The sequence below is a fragment of the Diaphorina citri genome, unplaced genomic scaffold (assembly GCF_000475195.1).
Source record: "Diaphorina citri unplaced genomic scaffold, Diaci psyllid genome assembly version 1.1 scaffold179, whole genome shotgun sequence".
NCBI classification, from domain to species: domain Eukaryota; kingdom Metazoa; phylum Arthropoda; class Insecta; order Hemiptera; family Psyllidae; genus Diaphorina; species Diaphorina citri.
Window position 1 is genome coordinate 6,698 of NW_007377616.1, and position 24,714 is coordinate 31,411.

General features: G+C 37.7%; 1 protein-coding gene and 2 long non-coding RNA genes across 4 annotated transcripts in view; 2 read left to right on the forward strand and 1 right to left on the reverse strand.

Moving 5' to 3' along the window:
- Nucleotides 1-21,372, forward strand: part of LOC103505496 — a 28,061-nt gene extending 6,689 nt beyond the window's left edge. For both annotated transcript variants that reach the window (XM_026820821.1, XM_026820822.1), the window contains exons 5-10: nt 4,275-4,376; nt 18,516-18,653; nt 19,899-19,982; nt 20,288-20,444; nt 20,589-20,681; nt 21,111-21,372. In XM_026820821.1, the coding sequence (XP_026676622.1) occupies nt 4,275-4,376; nt 18,516-18,653; nt 19,899-19,982; nt 20,288-20,444; nt 20,589-20,622 (515 nt within the window). In that variant the 3' untranslated portion in view covers nt 20,623-20,681; nt 21,111-21,372. The remainder of the gene's footprint in view (nt 1-4,274; nt 4,377-18,515; nt 18,654-19,898; nt 19,983-20,287; nt 20,445-20,588; nt 20,682-21,110) is intronic.
- LOC113465891 lies at nt 217-9,116 on the reverse strand. Its single transcript, XR_003390466.1, has 2 exons — nt 8,900-9,116; nt 217-460 (listed from the first exon to the last, which is right to left on the reverse strand). It is a non-coding gene; the product is annotated as an uncharacterized LOC113465891 (long non-coding RNA).
- Nucleotides 15,547-17,437, forward strand: LOC113465892. The gene is made up of 2 exons (XR_003390467.1): nt 15,547-15,628; nt 15,767-17,437. It is a non-coding gene; the product is annotated as an uncharacterized LOC113465892 (long non-coding RNA).
- Nucleotides 21,373-24,714: the final 3,342 nt, after the last annotated feature.

Below are 24,714 nucleotides of genomic sequence, written 5' to 3' on the forward strand. Positions count from 1 at the left end.
AGTGTTAGAGTGGAAATTTGGGGTATTAGAGTGGACCATTGGGTTTCTCAGAAGGTCAGTTGGGTGAGTAGTGGCAATCCGGTTTAAAAGTTTCTCAAGGAGTTTGCTCAGCACAGAGGTCAGTGATATCGGGCGGGATCGACTAGTGTAAGGACTGTCGGGTTTATGTTGCTCCGGGCGTTGAACTTTAACAGGTGAAGGTTAAGATGGTTTAATTGGTGAAGATTATGGGTTAACGGGCGAAGATTTTGGGTTAACAGGCGAAGATTGTGGGTTAACAGGTAAAAGTTGTGATCATTTAACAGATGATGATTATGGTTTAACAGGTGAAGGTTGGTAAAGATGGTTTAACAGGTGATAAAGTCCTAAGGATAAGCTTTCACATTTCACATTTGTCCAAGAGACTACCCAGGTCTTGGGCCTAGTCCTGGCAACTATACAGCTTTTTGAAACTCATGATCTATAAATAATAAAGAAAGAAGGTAAAATTACAACAGAAATTAGTTAAAATAATTAAATAAAATAATAATAATAATAATAATAATAATAATAATAATAATAATAATAATAATAATAATAATAATAATAATAATAATAATAATAATAATAATAATAATAATAATAATAATAATAATAATAATAATAATAATAATAATAATAATAATAATAATAATAATAATAATAATAATAATAATAATAATAATAATAATAATAATAATAATAATAATAATAATAATAATAATAATAATAATAATAATAATAATAATAATAATAATAATAATAATAATAATAATAATAATAATAATAATAATAATAATAAAGGTTGTGGTCAATATTATTATATGATTTTTATTATTTTAAAAAGTGTATCAAAAAATTAAAAATCGATATGTGTAGGCAAAAAAATAGAGAAAACTCTTCTTAGGTAGGTAAATCCCTTAAAAACAACACATTAAAATCACTATCACTAGATTAAAGAGCTTCGTACCGCCAAGTTAAGAAATTTTGACAGCTAAATATTGTAGGTACAATTAGATAAGTAAAACTACCTATCTGTTGCTGTGTTTTGCCATCTTTCAAGTTGTTTTATCTCAACGCATTTTTCGCTCATGAGTCTCATGACCTTGATGCTTAGCATGTATTTAAATAATTATTATTTCATTTTATTTATTATTGTTATTATTCAAGAGGTTGGATAGAGCTATAACTTCTAAGGTCTTATGCCCGGCACACATAAAATAAGCCACACACATTCAAGCATGGTTGGTACATGGTGATTTTATTATTCGCAAATTTTTCTCCGCCCCCCTCGAGCTCAATTTTTCTCCTTATCTGTAGGCCAGGCTCCGAAGATTTGGTAGATTCTACGAAGATTTGAAGCATCTACATTACCCTCGACAAAATCCTGTATACGGCCCTGACCATACTGAATATAGGTATTTTTTTTAGGTTTCCCCATTGCAAACCTCACGATACGCCACTTCTGCTTATCAGTGAATTCATTTCTACTTACCTACATATGTATATGTATACATAAGTATATCAGTGAATGCATTCCTACTTACCCATGTACATAAGGAAGGCCGTGTTAACAAACATGTAAGCTATGCATTCCGTAATGTCCGACACGCAAGCCATAAGTCCTATGGTGGTGTCTTTGAAGTTGAGCAACCGGCCCAGAACCATCCCGGAAAACAGGATGCCTGAAAATAGAATAACGAAGTTCTAAATGCCTCACGCTCAGACGGTCTGACAGACCTGGACTTCAAGATTTTTCCACCAGACACGGGCATAATAGCGCGACCTTATTGGCTGCCACGAGCCGCTTATACATTTTCAATGGTTATCTGAAAGAGCGGCCTCTGAGTGAAATTTTGCTATATTCTTAAGGGAGATGTTTTCGTACCATGGGGGACTATGGGTAAACGCCATAAAAAATGCTTTGGCAACTAAGGTGTTGAATAAATAGTGCTAAGCGTGACAAACTTACCAATAGAGGCTCCACAAGCTCAAACTTACCAATAGAGGCTCCACAAGCTCAAACTTACCAATAGAGGCTCCACAAGCACAAACTTACCAATAGAAGCTCCACAAGCAATGATTAAATAGAGTATTAAAGGGAAAATAAAGATAAATGACTCAAATTAGGGTAATAAATAAATAAAACAAATGAGTAACACACAAGGAGTAACAATTTAGATGAGTAAGTCACTTGTCATTGTTACTCAATATTCGGGGTCAAATTCTACTTTTTTTATTATTTCGTAGGCACCAAAAAAATTATTGCCTACCTTAGATTGTCACTTGTTTACGAATCGTCTGGACTGATAAGAAATGGTTCATGTTCACGGTATCATATGTACAAATAGTCTCATACTATTCATAAATAGTCAAATAACAAACAGTCTCACTCTCTTCATAAAACATAAATAGTCTCATCTCACAGAACAAAAATTATAATGCCCTATTGTTATTTAAAATATTCGTAATAGATGTCCAGTATTTTGACATCAGTTACTTACCAGATGATCTATTTGCAGATAAAAAATGATTAAATAGAGTATTAAAGGGAAAATAAAGATAAATGACTCAAATTAGGGTAATAAATAAATAAAACAAATGAGTAACACACAATGAGTAACAATTTAGATGAGTAAGTCACTTGTCATTGTTACTGAATATTCGGGGTCAAATTCTACGTTTTTTATTATTTCGTAGGCACCAAAAAAAATGATTGCCTACTTTAGATTGTCACTTGTTTACGAACCGTCTGGACTGATAAGAAATGGTTCATGTTCACGGTATCATATGTACAAATAGTCTCATACTATTCATAAATAGTCAAATAACAAACAGTCTCACTCTCTTCATAAAACAAAAATAGTCTCATATCACAGAACAAAAATTATAATGCCCCATTGTTATTTAAAATATTCGTAATAGATGTCCAGTATTTTGACATCAGTTACTTACCAGATGATCTATTTGCAGATAATGTATGCCGTTTGTATGCCGAATCTTTTCGTGTAAAGCAGTGGTGCGCAACCTTTTATGACTCATCGCCCCCCGTAGGAATAATAAAGGAGTGATCGCCCAGCACCATGACAAAGAACATGACTTTTTTTTAGAGGTTAGATAGAGGGAACTGTAACTGCTAGAGTCCTATCATCCCGAAAGCGAAGAGTGAAGGAAGACAGGATAGAAACACACCCGATCCAAGAAAAAACCTTATCTGGGGTAAAATCCGCCCCGGGCGGGAATCGAACATTCGGAATCACATTTCAAATTTCAGTCAGTATGTCGATATCGTATTTCTCTACTGCCCTTGGAGCCTGGAGAGATTAATAACGGGGATTTATTCCTAGATTTCTCGGTACACCTAGCCTAGTTAATCTCAGCAACTTTTCTCCCTCGTCAAATATCAAATAATGGGAGCATTGCAGCAGGTAATGACTGTCTCTTGCAAGGAAAGATGGAAAATTGAGGACAGGCCAATCCGGCCATCGAAATCAAAATTTCTTATTTCAGGCTTATTTCAATATGAATTTGATGGCACATTCGTTCTTTTTTGACAAAATTTTTGATGGCAAATTCGAGGGAATCAGGCTGTATGTCGTATATTATTGGTGTTTGAGGACAGGCCAATCCGGCCATCGAAATCAAAATTTCTTATTTCAGGCTTATTTCAATGAATTTGATGGCACATTCGTTCTTTTGAGGACAGGCCAATCCGGCCATCGAAATCAAAATTTCTTATTTCAGGCTTATTTCAATGAATTTGATGGCACATTCGTTCTTTTTTTACAAAATTTTTGATGGCAAATTCGAGGAAATCAGGCTGTATGTCGTAAATTATTGGTGTAAAAAAAAGTGAGGGAGTTATAATAATGATAAGGAGTTATAATATTAACGAGTTATAATGATGATCATTAGAACAATGATTTTATTGATGCTGTTGTCAATTGTCATTCTATTAGTGCCACTCGAACCCAGCTAGGACCTACTTGTGAATCATGTCGAGTTATTGGAGTCAGTTTTTGTTGTACCTTTGTACTTTCCTTCTTTTGTACATTCCTACTATTTGTCTGGCAGTCATCCATTACCAGCGTGAGAGAATAAAGCTTACCTAATTATTCTAATAATATTTATATTTTTTAACACACATGGCCTTTGTTGCTACTAGTGCAAATAAATAAATAAATAAATAGATTTTTAAATTATTACACAAGGTCTAATATGTTTTCCGTGAATTAAAGTCAGTGATATGTTTTCAGGCGAGTACAGTCTACTCTACTATTATGTTCGGGCCAAATTTGGTTGGACGGAATCCCAGTACGGGGAGTATGCTGCGTTCAAAGCTTGTGGAGCTTCTATTGGTAAGTTTGATCTTGTGGAGCCTCTATTGGTAATTTTGATGTTGTGGAGCTTCTATTGGTAAGTTTGATCTTGTGGAGCCTCTATTGGTAAGTTTGAGCTTGTGGAGCCTCTGTTGGTAAGTTTGATCTTGTGGAGCTTCTATTGGTAAGTTTGAGCTTGTGGAGCCTCTATTGGTAAGTTTGTCACGCTTAGCACTATTTATTCAGCGAATTCCAAGTACAAACGAGTGAAAGATGTACATTTGTACATAGGTATGTTTTCCTTTCCAAGAACCAAGAACCAATTTCTTTGGAACTAGGTAGTTCCGCCAAAGAGATATAAATTTTTAACTTCAACACCTTAGTTGCCAAAACATTTTTTATGGTGTTTACCCATAGTCCCCCATGGTACGAAAACATCTCCCTTAAGCAAATAGCAAAATTTCACTCAGAGGCACCTCTTTCAGATAACCATTGAAAATGCTAACTTTTTCACTGGGATTTCAATCAGCTTTTAAATTGGCACCACAAAACTAAGAATTTATGTACTCTTCCCTTGCTATTCAGACTTCGGAGTCTTCTTCTTTCTCGGTCTTTTCCTGTGTTAAGACGTGGTCGGCTTTTTTTTTTTGTCAGCATCTCAATCAGCCCTAACCTGGGTGATTGGTTTTGGCTACATTTGGTGGAATAGTTCCAATCTGTTCAATAGGTCCATGACGGCGTCCACACTGGCGGTTGAATTGCCTAGGGATGGAGTTGTATCATAGGTATGGCGTAGCGGTTCATGAATAGGACAGCTGAGTATGACGTGTTTCACAGTAAGTGGTTCACCACAATCGCATATAGGGGGAGGGGATTTTGTAAAGAGGAAGGAATGGGTAAGACGGGTATGTCCAATTCTTAACCTTGTCAGAACTACTTCCTGGTATCTATTAGGTCGCTTATCACAAAATAAATACATATCAGTTTTAAGTAGGTAAAACTTCTCATTTTAGTCCGGGACTAAAGGATCATGTTTGTGAGACTGTTGGTCTCTGTACCTACTATAGTTAGCTTGGAGTGCGGGGTGCACTCAGTCTCGTTAGGACAATTGGGTAGATACTTCAATCCAGGAGCGATTAGTGGTGGCATTACCAGTTTAATAAGATTGATGAATAATGGGAATTGATTGCAAATATTGATTTTCATTTGCACTTAGTAAAGCTGTGATATCCCCAAAGGCTTGTGATAATTAATAATTAGGTATATTTTTAAAATTAACAACAGTAACATGCTAACATGTAGGTAGGTATAAACAACTCTATGATTTATACCTAATAAATTATGACCAATACAAAATACCTAATAATTTATGTAGGTACATATTCAGTACAATTAAAAAATTGTTTCACTATCACTGCCTTCCTCTTATTCAGAAAATACGGAGTCAGATTTGATAACAATAGGTGAATAGGTCACTACAGTATGTGGCAAAAGGCTGTAACTTCATTAAATCATTATAAATATATTAGTCTTAAACAGGTGCATAACTGGGATTATAACATTTTATATGGATGTTCCACATTTATTCTTAAAAGAAGAAGAATGCTTAAATTTTAATTGTGTTACCTACAGGCTGTGTTTATGAACAGGGCTGAGATGAGCTCGGACGAGGTGAGATAGGAATTGTTTCTACAGTTTTGCATTGGAGTGGTACGAGTAACTTAAGCGAGGATAACGTGGGATTGTTGGGCTTTTTTTCTAACCCTCTGTTCCGGCGGCAATTTTTAAAATTTATTTTATATTTATTTTTGTTTGCTTTGTATGCTGGTCCCTTATTCTTGTGATTTAGTTTACATTTTTTGTGATTACTTAAGTGACAAATAAAAAATATCATTGTAACAAACGTAAACTGACTCTCAAGTGCAGTGCTGAGTAACATTTTTGATTTTTTGTGATTTCATGGATTGGTTGTAAATATAACATTGTCGGTTTTTGATAAGAAATGAACTTATATCTGACAACAATTTAATTTAGTGTCACTGAAATTAGTGGTATTCGTATGGTACATCTGGACTAGCAGTTTTGGGTCGGCAAAATGGCATTACAAAATCCAAAACATTTGAAAAGTAGTGAATTAATTACGTAGTAGATACAGTAAATAACGTTTTCCCGAACGACCGAATATAAAGTATCCAAGGACCCAGATAAGCAAAGACTATTTCATTCTTCATTCTTTTCGGACAAGTAATTTTCAAGTAGTCAGCTGTTATCGAACACCTTCGAAAAAAGTGTGGAAGGTTCCTCATCCACGTCTAGGACAGTTCGACATTTTGGTAGACACCCTGTTTCATATACGGGGTCCGACAATAAAGTTCCCAGAATGTCCCCACAGCTCCGCACCTAATGCACATAGAGAAACCCATTTTTTCCAGGAATGAACCCTGATCGTTCCTCTTTTAAATTTACCTATGTATTCTTTTTTTTTTTTAACGCTTTATTTATAGTGGCAGGATTCTCCTAACGGAGCTCTTCCAGCCAACCACTATTTCATTTGGTTGTAAATATAACATTGTCGGTTTTTGATAAGAAATGAACTTATATCTGATAACAATTTCATTTAGTGTCACTGAAATATAGTGGTATTCGTATGGTACATCTGGACTAGCAGTTTTGGGTCGGCAAAATGGCAATACAAAATCCAAAACATTTGAAAAGTAGTGAATTAATTACGTAGTAGATACAGTACATACCGTTTTCCCGAACGACCGAATATAAAGTATCCAAGGACCCAGATAAGCAAAGACCAACTTTACACGCTCATGAAGGCTCTGTGTTAAGTTACCACATCATTTTCCACTTGCCAAGAACATCTCAGAATGGCCTATCTCAGCTTTGTTCATAACCACGGCCACATGCATATTTAAATCGTTGCGTTGTCATTTGGTTCTCACAAATATCAGAACGCCTTAACATGTGTGGCAATTTTTCAAAGTCTAGGACAGTTCGAACCGGCCTTCTGAGCCTCCACAGGAGACCAACCGGCCGAAATTCAATTTTGTGAGAAAGTTTTGTGCCGGACTAGTTTTCTTGCTATCACCTGTTACGTTATATAATTGAAATAGGTACACGTAAGTTTGGCTCATAAAACCATTGTTATCTGTGTCTAAGTCTGAATGGTCCATATAATAATTATTGTGGAGTTGATAAAGTCAATGGCTCCGTAAGTAGGTATACCTAACCTACCTATTTTGTAGGTGTTAAAGCTCTGTAAATATCACAGATGTTAGTTCATTTGTAGGTTCAATTTTGTGAGAAAGTTTTGTGCCGGGCTAGTTTCCTTGCTATCACCTGTTACGTTATATAATTGAAATAGGTACACGTAAGTTTGATTCATAAAACCATTGTTATCTGTGTCTAAGTCTAAATGGTCCATATAATAATTTTTGTGGAGTTGATAAAGTCAATGGCTCCGTAAGTAGGTATACCTAACCTACCTATTTTGTAGGTGTTAAGGCTCTGTAAATATCATAGGTGTTAGTTCATTTGTAGGTAAAAAAAAAAAAACATGTGGATGCGGTATAAATGGTAGAAAAAAATTGATACTTCTACTGGGATCGAACCCACGCCCTTCTGACTACCAAGTGAGCGTATTGACCACTACGCCACCGAGGCAGGCTATGTTTGTTCGATTGTATAACAACACGACAATATGTCAACAGATTGGATGGTGAATGTTCAGATAAGAAAAAAAAATGTACTTTTTATTATTTTTATGGAGAGTTATAGTTATTTACAGATGGAAAAAATGTATTTAATTTAACCTTATTTTTATGTACGGGGTACCTTATTTATGCCATCAGCTGATTGTCCCATTATGTCAATAGCAAAGCTGTGTCCACACATAGTCGATGGCCGTCCGTTGACGAGGTGAATCTATGTTGTTATAGTTCGACCAACAACCGTCGACTTTACAGATGGAAAAAATGTATTTAATTTAACCTTATTTTTATGTACGGGGTACCTTATTTATGCCATCAGCTGATTGTCCCATTATGCCAATAGCAAAGCTGTGTCCAGACGTAGTCCACGGCCGTCCATTGACGAGGTGAATCTATGTTGTTGAGGCAGTGTACGGTTATAGTTCGACCAACAACCGTCGATTATTTGTGTATGTGTGGACACAGCTTAAGAATAAAATTGATAAGAGCAGGGCCCCCCACTCTTTATTTGATGGACAAATGCGAAATCGATTGTGACCAGATTAAAATTAATGACAGGGAGCTGTAATGTTATCAGCAAACCTCGAGTGATCATGGATTTGTGACACTGAACTAAATACACCAACGTAGGCCCCTTGCACGCCGGAGATCTCTGGGTAGATTTCCGGCGAGGTCGAAATTTTTTCGGCTCCGTGTTTGGAGTTCGGGGTGCACTCAGCCTCGTGAGGACAATTGAGAAGATACTTTGATCGAGTAGCAGCATTGCAAGTGTAAAAAGATTATTGAAATATGGAAAAAAATATAAATATTATTAGAATAATTAGGTAAGCTTTATTCTCTCACGCTGGTAATGGATGACTGCCAGACAAATAGTAGGAATGTACAAAAGAAGGAAAGTACAAAGGTACAACAAAAACTGACTCCAATAACTCGACATGATTCACAAGTAGGTCCTAGCTGGGTTCGAGTGGCACTAATAGAATGACAACAGCATCAATAAAATCATTGTTCTAATGATCATCATTATAACTCGTTAATATTATAACTCCTTATCATTATTATAACTCCCTTATCAGATAACACTGATGAGATTTAAGCCAATGCTCATCTGAGCTCTTCCTGTTACATGGCTTACGCCCGCCAATCAGGCTCACATTTTGTTTTTACATGATTTTTTGGTTCATCTGAGCTCTTCCTGTTACATGGCTTACGCCCGCCAATCAGGCTCACATTTTGTTTTTACATGATTTTTTGGTTGACTTTCAAAGACTTTCAAAGAATATTAATGATTAAATAGAGTATTAAAGGGAAAATAAAGATAAATGACTCAAATTAGGGTAATAAATAAATAAAACAAATGAGTATCACACAATGAGTAACAATTTAGATGAGTAAGTCACTTGTCATTGTTACTCAATATTCGGGGTCAAATTCTACGTTTTTACTTTTTATTATTGGGAAGGCACCAAAAAAATTATTGCCTACCTGTTGAACTTCATAAAAGAAACAGAGAAAATGTTTGAAGGAGAAGTGTGGAAACAACAAGAATGGGGTGCAATAGTCCTACGTACTGGACTCCTCACATGGGGATTTCGTCACGAAAGACCTCCATTTAGGTAGGTATATTAGACCTCCTAATATAATGTAGAGCTAAGTCTGGTTTAAACAGGGAGTATACCAGCCTGAATTCCCCTTGCTAAAGATATAGCAAAGGTTATGTGCGAAGGGCATCCGCTCGTAAAATTTGTAGCCAAAACCAAATGTCAGCCCAAAGCAATCACCCTAGTTAGGGCTGGTTGAGAGGCTGACGAAAAACGCCGACCCCGTCTGTACACGGGAAAAGGTGAAAAAAAGAAGAAGATCTAAGTAGCTCTACGAATTCTACCAAAGGACATGAAATTTGAACTTCAATATCCGCCACTAGTTTTTATTATGCTGAAATCTTGATCTTGAACAGCCGGTACTGAAGGAATAAAATTTATAGCAGCTCTTATAGGTAGCTATGTAAGTAGGTATATGTATAAGTAAACTTAGAACAAGTAGGCGTAAGTATAGGCACGTTTCTTCCCAAGTTCCTTGATATAAATAGGTCCCCTAAGTCTTGACTCCTTGGTAATGTGAAAAAGTTTTTCCCCCCAGAGCCAGAGGTTTGATAGAGGGAACTGTAACTGCTGAGGTCTTATCGTCCTGAAAGCGAAGAGAGAAAGAAGACAGAACACGAGAAAGCCAGCTGTTCTGAGAACTTTTTTACCTGTCTTGGATAAAATCCTCCCCGGGCGTAGACGCGCTACTGTCCAAATTAATTTGGCTGACAGGAAAAGTTTACAGGAGAGGTAGGTTGGAAATGGGAAATGGTCTTATCTTTTTTGTATTGCACATTGCATATTCAAAATAGTTTGACGGCGTTCATACAAAATCTACGATCCCCTCAACCTTGACAACCTCTTTGGTATAACCCATCTTTATTCATCTGCTCTAGATATTTCAAATTTGAAAGAGAATCAAACCCGTGTCCTACGGCTTGAAAGGCGATCGTTCTGACCACTGTGCTGATAGATATTTGTTAATATCTAGGTTGTTGTGCCGACCTTCAAGCGCTTGTCTATCTTGTTGCAGCTTGCTCTCTTTCATCGTCTTCCAGATGAGCACTATGGAGATCGTATTGCCCACGACAGACATGATGAACAACGGATAGAAGCCAATGTTCAACATGAGGTAGCCACTGACATAATCACCAAGGGGAACGCAAAACATGCTGAGGCCCTGGTAGATAGCAATACGGAGCGTTCTCTCAGCAGGAGTGGTGTTGTCAGAGGCGTACAACATGCATCCTATCATCAACAAGGAGCCGACCCCAGAGATGCCTGTGGACAATGGAAGAAATCATGTTTGAAATTAATTTTACGAACCTCAAGATGGAAAAGAGAGAAATCATTGGTATTCTTAGGAAGCAAACTGATTATGTTTTTTTTTACTTTTTTAAGATGAAAATAATAACTGATACACTTCACTTTGTTTGGAATCTTTGGATTATTTTCATCTTAATTCATATGGAACTTCACAAATGAGTCCTCCATCAAGATGATGTTTTACTTTTGAGATGGTAAAAGGCGATTTCTCCAAAAACCACAACAACTTTCAGTTTCAGGTCTTTCTGCGTCGACCAATGATACAAAACCCAATCTTTCGTTTTCTAGATATGTTTCTAGAAGTATTTCTACTTACCGATGAGTAGACCAGTGCCCAATGCTTGAATCCATATGGAGGACTGCCACCAGTAGGTGCACCGTTACAATCCTACAGTTCATAAAGAACTTTCAATAATAAAGTGTTAGGAACTGAACTGTGGATTCGTTTATGGAGCAAGATCCACTGGGCTTTTTAATTTCTCTTATATATACATATTGTTACAATCCTAGGTGCACCCAATGTTGAGCAGATCAGTAAGGACATAACCCAACATGGGAAGCAAGATGAATGGTTTCCGAGACCTGTAAATGTTGATGAAGTGTCTCATATGATGGTGTGACCAAACATAGTCGACCGACGAGGTGAAGAGGTAAATCTATGTTGTCGAGGTAGTGTACGGTTTCAGTCGACATCGATCGATCATCTGTCAATTGACGGGGTCGACTATGTGTTAACAGAGCTTAATAGATGTTTAACATTACTGTTTAACAGCTTAATAGATGTATAAATGCTAAGGTCTTTAGTGATGAGGGCTTTGACCCTCTATTTGGAGTTGAGCAGATCAGTAAGGACATAACCCAACATGGGAAGCAAGATGAATGGTTTCCGAGACCTGTAAATGTTGAAGAAGTGTCTGATATGATGGTGTGACCAAACATAGTCGACCGACGAGGTGAAGAGGTGAATCTATGTTGTCGAGGTAGTGTACGGTTTCAGTCGACGTCGATCGACCATCTATGTTGTCAATTGACGGGGTCGACTATGTGTTAACAGAGCTTAATAGATGTTTAACATCACTGTTTAACAGCTTAATAGATGTATAACTGCTAAGGTCTTTAGTGATGAGGGCTTTGACCCTCTATTTGGCCTTTTCCTGTCTGTGCTAAGACGGGGTCGGCTTTTTTTGTCAGCATCTCAATCAGCCCTAACCTGGGTGATTGGTTTTGGCTACAGATAACATTACTTATACCAAAACCAATACTTATACCCCCAAATTGTTGAACGTGACTGGCAACTCTTCTACCCATCAGTATATTGGCTACTTAACTTTTTCACTGGGATTTCAATCAGCTTTTAAATTGGCACCACAAAACTAAGAATTTATGTACTCTGCCCTTGCTATTCAGACTTCAGAGTCTTCTTCTTCTTTCTCGGTCTTTTTCTGTGCTAAGACGGGGTCGGCTTTTTTTGTCAGCATCTCAATCAGCCCTAACCTGGGTGATTGGTTTTGGCTACATTTTTTTTTTCTTTTTTAATGGGTCAACGGGTCAAACCTGAGTGATTCTTACCTACAACAATGACGGATAATTTGAAAGCGGCAAACAATCCATACATTGCCTCCGTCCACGCAAACTTGGTGCGAACGAACAGCGGGAACACGGAGTTTTCAACTGAAACCCAGGAGAAAATGATTAATCGGAGCTTTTGAAGACGTTTGAGAGAATGTTTACTGTATTGTAATTTGTAGTAGGTACCTGTATTTTGAAGAAGTAGATTTTCACCACATACATATTTAACCGAAACCATAAAGTAAACTATGGTGGAATAAAATGCAAACCGATTACTGATATGTAAATACCTACATGAGAATCTTTGTGGCCTTATTTATTTATTTTGCTCTAGCCTGGAGTGTAAATGGATATCTTACTTTTATTTGCAATAATTTTCATTACCTTCTCTGTTCAAATATCTTCAAATACCTATTTAATATTTTTTTTACATAGGCTGTAGGGTGCATAAATGAATATCTTACTTTTATTTGCAATGATTTTCATTACCTTCTCTGTTCAAATATCTTCAAATACCTATTTAATATTTTTTTTTTACATAGGCTGTAGGGTGCGATGTTGACTGTATTGTAATTTGTAGTAGGTACCTGTATTTTGAAGAAGTAGATTTTCACCACATACATATTTAACCGAAACCATAAAGAGTAGACTATACCACTATACTATGGTGGAATAAAATGCATACCGATTACTGATAAGTAAATACCTACATGAGAATCTTTTGTGGCCTTATTTATTTATTTATTTTTTTTTGCTCTAGCCTGGAGTGTAAATGAATATCTTACTTTTATTTGCAATGATTTTCATTACCTTCTCTGTTCAAATATCTTCAAATACCTATTTAATATTTTTTTTTTTACATAGGCTGTAGGGTGCGGGTAAGGTCTAAATATTATTTATAGATCATGAGTTTCAAAAAGCTGTATAGTTGCCAGGACTAGGCCCAAGACCTGGGTAGTCTCTTGGACAAATGTGAAATGTGAAAGCTTATCCTTAGGACTTTATCACCTGTTAAACCATCTTTACCAACCTTCACCTGTTAAACCATAATCATCATCTGTTAAATGATCACAACTTTTACCTGTTAACCCACAATCTTCGCCTGTTAACCCAAAATCTTCGCCCGTTAACCCATAATCTTCACCAATTAAACCATCTTATATTATTTATAGATCATGAGTTTCAAAAAGCTGTATAGTTGCCAGGACTAGGCCCAAGACCTGGGTAGTCTCTTGGACAAATGTGAAAGCTTATCCTTAGGACTCTATCACCTGTTAAACCATCTTTACCAACCTTCACCTGTTAACCCACAATCTTCGCCTGTTAACCCAAAATCTTCGCTCGTTAACCCATAATCTTCATCAATTAAACCATCTTCACCTTCACCTGTTAAATCATCACAATCTTCACCTGTTAACCCATAATCTTCACCTGTTAACCCAAAATCTTCATCAGTTAACCCATCATCACCTGTTAGGCCAAATTTTTCAAGATGTTCCTCAAACGATGTGTGTCTTCCATCACTATTGAGCCCGCCCTACTGATCACATTCCTGACAGCCCAAATATCGGAAATGGGCCGGGCCAACTTGGTCCTGCAGAAACTTTGCTACAAGAACGGAACCGGACCTGTTATGGGTAAGTAGTGGGTTGAGCCTGTAACTGTTTTGGGAAGATTTTTATTATTATTATCATTATTATTATTATTATTATTATTATTTATTTAATTTGTAAAAAGAAGATTCTTGGCCAAGCCACACGCCAAGTATCAGGTACACCTGATAGTGAGTGGCTGGCCTAAGGAGAGGTGTAGAGAGCAGATAAGAGCATCACTTCCCCACCCTCCTTCCCTTGCAGATGATGTAGAGGGCGTTAAATCCCTCTTCAACTATCTGCAAAAAATCAACCTCTATCATCTAATCTAACTCTCAACCGAGAACCGGCGTGAACGACCTGGTATTCCTGCGCATCATTGGAGAAAAAAAAGGAGAGGTGTTGTGGTTTTGAAAAGTTTTTGGTATTGGATTTTTTTTTTTTTTTTCTAGTTTGGGTGGTGTTTTGGTATGGTTTAAAGCCCCAAATCCTTAATCCAAGAGGGTCATAAAGCCTCAAACCTTTCCAGCATCCTGAAATCTCACACAGACAAACAAACATCTTGGTGACAATTCATCCCTGTTGTTCTTTCAGGTGTTATCTGTCCCAATGAGGTGGCCGTACAGAAAGAAGTGGCAGTGGTACTTTCAGGTGTTATCTGTCCCAATGAGGTGGCCGTACAGAAAGAAGTGGCAGTGGTGGATTCATATCGAGTGACTGTGATGGTGTCTAGTAGAGTGCTCATACTAATTCTGTCCAGTGGTTGGAAAAGGTAACATTCAAATTGATAAAGTAGAAGAGAGAAACATTTATTTATTATAACAAATAAATAAAGAAGCTGCCAGCCCTGTGACTGGTTGATCAACACGGCAAAACAATAACTCCATTGGAAATATCCATTCTCATGGAGGAGCGTCTTTCACCCTCTGAGTACCTTGTTTATCCTGCCAGAATGAAACCGGAAAGTCCCTTTACTGCAGTCTAAACAAGGTCTTCCTGCAATGGCGAGCTGCTGGCTTTTCCCACGATGAGGTTAATGTGAGTAGGAGGGTAACTTGTTGCCAAATAGAGGGTCAAAGCCCTTATCACTAAAGACCTTAGCAGTTATACATCTATTAAGCTGTTAAACAGTAATGTTAAACATCTATTAAGCTCTGTTAACACAGAGTCGACCCCGTCAATTGACAACATAGATGATCGATCGACGTCGACTGAAACCGTACACTACCTCGACAACATAGATTGACCTCTTCACCTCGTCGGTCGACTATGTTTGGTCACACCATCTTATCAGACACTTCTTCAACATTTACAGGTCTCGGAAACCATTCATCTTGCTTCCCATGTTGGGTTATGTCCTTACTGATCTGCTCAACATTGCGTGCACCTACTGGTGGCAGTCCTCCATATGGATTCAAGCACAAACACACGGTGGACTTTTGGCCCGCGGCCTTTTTCGCCCTTGGAGTCACCTTTTCAATACCGGCCTTTATTGCTTTTGGGTAAGTTGATCCATGTTTTGTTCTCCTAAGGTTTTACTTTTTTCAAAATCGAAATCGCTACTAAATTCCGCTAAAAGGTTATCAATCAAAGACGGCAGTGAGACTACCAATTGAGTCCATTAACCATTTTTGTTTCAGGACTGTGAAATATTATCATGGAAAAAGGACATAGTCATGCGCCCCTGAAAAACTATTAGGAAGAGTAAAACCCCCATAGAGAAATTAAAAAGTCCAGTGGATCTTGCTCCATAAACGAATCCACAGTTCAGTTCCTAACACTTTATTATTGAAAGTTCTTTATGAACTGTAGGATTGTAACACTATGTATATATATACATACTTTATTATTATAAATTTATAACAAATATTTTAATAATAATAATAATAACAAAAATGGAACTGGTATCCATTCCTGAAAGGTTCAACTTACATTACAAGGGAGTGTTTTTTCTTTCTTTATACCTATTTTGCTACAAATTCCATAGCAAAAGCACGGACTTTGTAAAATTGACTCGATGTCGATCGACACCTTCAAACTAGAGTATACCTGTCAGGCATTGACTCGAGAAGTTTTACAGGTATGTACATGTTACCTACCAGTCAGTTCCCATCACAGCTGAGCTGCTACAATTTGGTGCTCACAAAGTAAGGTTTGTCTCTCTGCAAATAGCAGATATATCTGTAAAGAAAAGATCGACAGCAGCATTAAGATTAAGAGTAGAATAGTAAAACTTGTTTCCTGCTAGAGGGTTAACTTGGAATCAAAACCTTTGAACGCCCAGAAATAATATCTGAGATCCTTTCATACTGGGAGTATTTTTATAGCCAAAACAAATGGCAGCCCAAAGCAATCACCTCAGGGCTGATTGAGAGGCTGACGAAGAACGCCGACCCCGTCTGACCACGGGAAAAGGCGAGGAAGAAGGAAGGACTGAAGGAGAAGATGTTAGGTACGTACCAACACATTAGGTTCCATCTTATCTAGTCGAATGACTTTATAAGGTAGGTACTTTTGTCTACCGCGGCTGTTCTCTTCTGGGCTTTCAATATAGCAACAAGTGTCCACGAGAAAGTAAGTCTAATTAAAATAGGTACTTATCTACTAAAAAAAACTTACGAGAAAGATACAATTCCTATTACCGCACAGGCTGCGCTAATGAGGAAGAAAGCAGCGGGAAAGTAGGACAAAGTGTACCGGTAGACAAAGTTGTAGAGAGGATAGAGAACCACAGGAAGGAGAGCGTCCATGTTGTGTTTGACGGCGAAAAGTTTACCTGGAAATAAAGAGCGAGGTTTTTGAGGTACCTATGCCTTTTTTACCTACATTTTTTCCCCCCCATTATTGTAACAAAAACAATTATTTGTAACCAATAAAGGAAACTTTTTGAAACTGCTGACAAAAAGGGACTTTGTCCTACGTTGGCAGTCTAAATAAAGTAATTGTACTGCTTTGGTACAATTACGTGGCATTACCTCAAGGCTCTATGAGGTATGTCTAAAGTAATGTAGGCGTATAATTTGACTGAGTAGATCGCTTAGTGCACCCCAACTTCCAAGCACAAAGGCGAAAAAACTTGGGCCCTGCTGGGAATCGAACCCGGGACCTCCGGCATGCAAGCCTGGAGTGATACACGCCGGGCACACCGGAGATTGCTTCTAGATCTAACTTAATGACTTACCACGTTCGGTTGCGTCCATATTCTTACTGATAATGGCTGAAGCAGCAATCTGGGCTGATCCATGGAAGATATCCAGAATTGGCACTGAAAAATAGAAGGGAAAATACAGGAACGAGCCCTCATGAGACCACTTATGGCTGATCTTATCACTGAGAGTTCACTAAGTGTCAAGGGTTTTCTTTGACGTAAGCCATTTGATTTATACAGGCCAATATATCTTAACTCTGGATTAGCTGAAAAATCTCTCTGTGATAAGATAGGGCATTAACAGATCTACAATTCAAATACACAGAATATATTCATTATTTTCATATACCTACAAGTTTTTTTTTTCTCCCTATCAAAAAGTTTGACTGCCAGCCTAGTTAGCTTAGTTGGTAGTGCGTCTTCCTTGTAAGCGCTAGACCGCGGGTTCGATATTTTGATGTTGTGGAGCTTCTATTGGTAAGTTTGATCTTGTGGAGCCTCTATTGGTAAGTTTGAGCTTGTGGAGCCTCTGTTGGTAAGTTTGATCTTGTGGAGCTTCTATTGGTAAGTTTGAGCTTGTGGAGCCTCTGTTGGTAAGTTTGATCTTGTGGAGCTTCTATTGGTAAGTTTGAGCTTGTGGAGCCTCTGTTGGTAAGTTTGATCTTGTGGAGCTTCTATTGGTAAGTTTGAGCTTGTGGAGCCTCTGTTGGTAAGTTTGATCTTGTGGAGCTTCTATTGGTAAGTTTGAGCTTGTGGAGCCTCTGTTGGTAAGTTTGATCTTGTGGAGCTTCTATTGGTAAGTTTGAGCTTGTGGAGCCTCTATTGGTAAGTTTGTCACGCTTAGCACTATTTATTCAGCGAATTCCAAGTACAAACGAGTGAAAGATGTACATTTGTACATAGGTATGTTTTCCTTTCCAAGAACCAAGAACCAATTTCTTTGGAACTAGGTAGTTCCGCCAAAGAGATATAAATTTTTAACTTCAACACCTTAGTTGCCAAAACATTTTTTATGGTGTTTACCCATAGTCCCCCATGGTACGAAAACATCTCCCTTAAGCAAATAGCAAAATTTCACTCAGAGGCCGCTCTTTCAGATAACCATTGAAAATGCATAAGCGGCTCGTGGCAGCCAATAAGGTCGCGCTATTATGCCCGTGTCTGGTGGAAAAATCTTGAAGTCCAGGTCTGTCAGACCGTCTGAGCGTGAGGCATTTAGAACTTCGTTATTCTATTTTCAGGTATCCTGTTTTCCGGGATGGTTCTGGGCCGGTTGCTCAAATTCAAAGACACCACCATAGGACTTATGGCTTGCGTGTCGGACATTACGGAATGCATAGCTTACATGTTTGTTAACACGGCCTTCCTTATGTACATGGGTAAGTAGGAATGCATTCACTGATATACTTATGTATACATATACATATGTAGGTAAGTAGAAATGAATTCACTGATAAGCAGAAGTGGCGTATCGTGAGGTTTGCAATGGGGAAACCTAAAAAAAATACCTATATTCAGTATGGTCAGGGCCGTATACAGGATTTTGTCGAGGGTAATGTAGATGCTTCAAATCTTCGTAGAATCTACCAAATCTTCGGAGCCTGGCCTACAGATAAGGAGAAAAATTGAGCTCGAGGGGGGCGGAGAAAAATTTGCGAATAATAAAATCACCATGTACCAACCATGCTTGAATGTGTGTGGCTTATTTTATGTGTGCCGGGCATAAGACCTTAGAAGTTATAGCTCTATCCAACCTCTTGAATAATAACAATAATAAATAAAATGAAATAATAATTATTTAAATACATGCTAAGCATCAAGGTCATGAGACTCATGAGCGAAAAATGCGTTGAGATAAAACAACTTGAAAGATGGCAAAACAAAGGTAGTCTTTCTGTATGGAAATACTTTTTGTTTTGCATACAGCTGATCATATATTCTGCTGATGGTTTTCTTAGGCCAGCCACTCACTATCAGGTAGACCTGACAAGCGGACCTGTTCAGGCAAACCTGTCAGGTCTAAAAGGATATCTAAGGGCCCTCAAATGTTGTAATTACATATATACTAAAACTATCCGCCTATAATTTGAAACATTTACCATTATCACTGAGCTATTGCATTAATCATGAATTTATATGTGTTAAAGTAGAGCCTTTTTACAACTTAATTAATTTCCATATTTCAATAATCTTTTTGCTAGTGTATTCCAATATTCCTTTTGCCCGTGTCTGGTGGAAAAATCTTGAAGTCCAGGTCTGTCAGACCGTCTGAGCGTGAGGCATTTAGAACTTCGTTATTCTATTTTCAGGTATCCTGTTTTCCGGGATGGTTCTGGGCCGGTTGCTCAAATTCAAAGACACCACCATAGGACTTATGGCTTGCGTGTCGGACATTACGGAATGCATAGCTTACATGTTTGTTAACACGGCCTTCCTTATGTACATGGGTAAGTAGGAATGCATTCACTGATATACTTATGTATACATATACATATGTAGGTAAGTAGAAATGAATTCACTGATAAGCAGAAGTGGCGTATCGTGAGGTTTGCAATGGGGAAACCTATAAAATACCTATATTCAGTATGGTCAGGGCCGTATCCAGGATTTTCTTCTGATTTCAGTTCCGTTAGTTGATTTATTCCATGGAGCAGCTTTCATTGTTTCCACCTCCATAATGACCAAGGAAATTGATCTCATCGATCTTAGTAAGTTTTCCTTTTTTATTATTTATTTATTTTACAGGGTTTTCCGATAGCTAGTCGCAGAATAAAGGGTAAACTTCCGTCAATCTCTTGGGAAAAAATCTCAAAGTGTGCCCAAACATAGTCCACCGGCGGTCGACAGACGATCGATCGACGAGGTGAATCTGTGTTGTCCAGGCAGTGTGGACGGTTCAGTCGACATCGATCGACGGCCGGTCGACCATGTTTGGACACACCTTTAGATCTCACTCCGTTTGGTCGATTTTTACTTGAAAATAATAATTTTGGCCTTTGCTTTCCTTTTCCAGGTCAAGTTCTGGTGGCCCAGAGTATTCTAACCTCTTTTGTGCCTATAGTGACCACTCCCCTGTACATGATGGTATACAAACACACGGTGGACTTTTGGCCCGCGGCCTTTTTCGCCCTTGGAGTCACCTTTTCAATACCGGCCTTTATTGCTTTTGGGTAAGTTGGTCCATGTTTTGTTCTCCTAAGGTTTTACTTTTTTCAAAATCGAAATCGCTACTAAATTCCGCTAAAAGGTTATCATTATCAATCAAAGACGGCAGTGAGACTACCAATTGAGTCCATTAACCATTTTTGTTTCAGGACTGTGAAATATTATCATGGAAAAAGGACATAGTCATGCGCCCCTGAAAAACTATTAGGAAGAGTAAAACCCCCATAGAGAAATTAAAAAGTAAACACACGGTGGACTTTTGGCCCGCGGCCTTTTTCGCCCTTGGAGTCACCTTTTCAATACCGGCCTTTATTGCTTTTGGGTAAGTTGGTCCATGTTTTGTTCTCCTAAGGTTTTACTTTTTTCAAAATCGAAATCGCTACTAAATTCCGCTAAAAGGTTATCAATCAAAGACGGCAGTGAGACTACCAATTGAGTCCATTAACCATTTTTGTTTCAGGACTGTGAAATATTATCATGGAAAAAGGACATAGTCATGCGCCCCTGAAAAACTATTAGGAAGAGTAAAACCCCCATAGAGAAATTAAAAAGTCCAGTGGATCTTGCTCCATAAACGAATCCACAGTTCAGTTCCTAACACTTTATTATTGAAAGTTCTTTATGAACTGTAGGATTGTAACAATATGTATATATAAGAGAAATTAAAAAGCCCAGTGGATCTTGCTCCATAAACGAATCCACAGTTCAGTTCCTAACACTTTATTATTGAAAGTTCTTTATGAACTGTAGGATTGTAACAATATGTATATATAAGAGAAATTAAAAAGCCCAGTGGATCTTGCTCCATAAACGAATCCACAGTTCAGTTCCTAACACTTTATTATTGAAAGTTCTTTATGAACTGTAGGATTGTAACAATATGTATATATAAGAGAAATTAAAAAGCCCAGTGGATCTTGCTCCATAAACGAATCCACAGTGCTCGCCACGGGGGGGAACTGAACTTGGGACCTAGGGCTTACAAGGCAGATGTGCTTCCCTAATGAGAAAAAAAAAAATCATGTAAAAAGATGAGCCGAATAAATAGTGGGAAATTACTCGTAATGAAAAAAAAAGAGGCATCTCGTTTAGAATGATATGGGAATGTGTATCGAATTTTCCCGCAAAAAATTTAATTACCTACAAGGTCGCACATAACTTACCTATCATAGGTGCCACCAAATATGGCGAAGTTAAGACCATGAGAACCAATATGGTTGTCCTGTTGTTGGCCCGGGGTTGAAATAGCAGTTTCCAATTCTCATACAATGACATGAACGCCATAACAATGAATGGCCGTCGTTTGGCTAGTTTGTCCAAATCGTCTTCTAAAGGTGGTCTCTTTCCTTCAACGTACGCATCGTACGGAGCATCTTTCTCGGATTTGTTCTTAGATTTCGACTTTTTTGGTTTGGGTACTTGTTTCCACTCGGTATCATCAAAAGCTTTGTTTTCAAACGCCATGTCTGCTTTCCCTTCACTGTTCACTGAATGGTTGAAAGTGATGATTGCATCCTTCTTGATTTCCGATACATGGTCACTTTTCTTGAGATGGTGCTCGGTTTCATCTCCATTCATTTCAGATATCATTTTATCCAAACGGCTTATATGCTCATTAGTTGCAGCAAGTACATCTTGACTGTGCTCGCAGATGGCTTGTTGTTCCATGGGACTGTCATTTTTGTCTCCACTAGTAATGCTAATTTTGTCATAGAACTTCAGCGCTTTCTTGATGCTGTTGGTTTTTTCGGCTTCACTCACGTATTCTGCTTTCGACTTCTCGGACACACAGAACACAATAATGGCCAGACTTAGAATAAAGATGACAATGGTTAACAAGTAACAGTTGATGAACCCGTATTTGACGTTCAGATAGCCGGCCAAGCCTCTACCAATGGGCGTCGAGATATAGTAAGCTCCGAGGAGAATACCGATGCGAAATGTTCGGCAGGATTCGGGCGAGTTATCCGTGACGTAGCAAAGTCCCCCTGAAACAAAAAGTAGTCAACTTTGACAGTGATGAAAGTAGTTGGATAGGGATGTAGTTGGTTTTGTTGTTGTCGTCAAATGTCAAGGAACATGACCACTACGCCATTCTCCCCATTCCTGTCTTCCTTCTCTCTTCGATTTCGGGACGATAAGACCATAGCAGTTACAGTTCCCTCTGTCAAACCTCTTTTTTTAAAAAAAAACTTTAGCACATGGCCGAGGTGTAACTTCAAGAGTAAGTAGGGTCTAGGTACCTAGTTGATTTCAGGTGGACATGGTCAGATGGTCACAAAAGGGGGAAGGGGCCGTATTTTAACATTAAAAAAAAAAATCACTTTTTTAATAAAATTTGTAATCCACAGATTTGAAAATTACAAAAAAAAAAAAATTGCCTCTGAATGTCAACTAAAATGGATCTTACCTAGGAACATTTGCCAAGATTGCACCACCAGAATATAACCCAGACAGGCCAAAGTGTCTGCACAGCTAGCCATGGTTCCTACAACAGCATCGGACACTTTCATCTTTCTACTCAGGATGAACGATGTAAACGCAATGCCTGAAATGAAATCGAAGATTACAAAACTTTGCTACTTCTGTTGTTATTTTTACCTTCCATCGGACACTTTCATCTTTCTACTCAGGATGAACGATGTAAACGCAATGCCTGAAATGAAATCGAAGATTACAAAACTTTGCTACTTTTGTTCTTCTTTTTACCTTTTGTGTTTTATCACTTTTATCACAATGTGCACAAATGAGCAGTTTACTGCAGTTAAATAAGTACCTAGGTAAATGGTAGAATTTTAGAAACACCACCGTGTTATAATTAGAATAACATTATAACACACACATTGATCGAATCAAAGGAAGTTAGGAAGCACTACTACAACAAAATTATTTTATATTTTACTTTCTTCTTATGTTAATAGTAAGAATTAAGACAAACAAAGGTGATTTAACGATTCAAAGGATGATTTATAAAGAAAGCACTAAAGGTACTGACTAGCTGACTACTGCACCAGTTTAATGACCTTTTGAAAATTAAGTTAATTGGATTAACGATTATAATAAGCACAAATACAACACCGGTAGGTAATTAATTAGGTAATCGAAAGGATGTTTCTTTTAAGCACCAAATGTGTACCAATCTCACTGTACGTTACACGACGTAGCACTCACGGCTTCTAATTCGGTACTGATGTAGTGAATTGTAGTGATGTAAAAACTACTGAGTCTTGGAGAACAAGTGGGGGACCCTAGGCTCTGAAGTTCTCAGCACCAAATGTGTACCAATCTCACTATACGTTACACGACGTAGCACTCACGGCTTCTAATTCGGTACTGATGTAGTGATGTAAAAACTACTGAGGTACTGAGTCTTGGAGAACAAGTGGGGGACCCTAGGCTCAGAAGTTCTCAATAGAAGTCAACTATGAACTCAGCAACTAGCGGTTCCTAAAGTGAAGTCTGTGGTACTCGTCAACATAGGGTGCTTGGTGACCCCGGGTTATAAGTTGAGAGGAGCATTTGTTTGAGTCTTGAAAGGACAAAACAAAATTCCTAAACAAAATTCCGGATTCGACATTAGATTTCAATATTTAATGTCGACCATCGACTACATCTATTAGAAAGCATAATAAAGTAGAATCTAAGGCAAAAAAAAACAAAAATATTAAAAAAAATTTAGGTTTTTTTAAATTTTTTCCTCCCTATTCATCAAATTAAAAATTTGTTTTTTTTTTTTTTTTTTTTTTTTTTTGGAGGACCGTATTTCAGTGGATTAAATTTCTTAATCAAAAGGGATTAAGTTAAACTCAAATTGTGTCTGGACTCTACACAAAGACGGACGATAAAAAAACACACTCTAGGCGAGTACTCCGACACTTTCATCTTTCTACTCAGGATGAACGATGTAAACGCAATGCCTGAAATGAAATCGAAGATTACAAAACTTTGCTACTTCTGTTCTTCTTTTTACCTTCCCCCCCAATTATTTGTCACAAAAGGTTTAACCAGGTCGCAGTTATAAGGGCGTTTATTATAGCCGATAACATTACTTATACCAAAACCAATACTTATACCCCCAAATTGTTGAACGTGACTGGCAACTCTTCTACCCATCAGTATATTGGCTCCTTAACTTTTTCACTGGGATTTCAATCAGCTTTTAAATTGGCACCACAAAACTAAGAATTTATGTACTCTTCCCTTGCTATTCAGACTTCAGAGTCTTCTTCTTTCTCTGTCTTTTCCTGTGTTAAGACGTGGTCGGCTTTTTTTTTT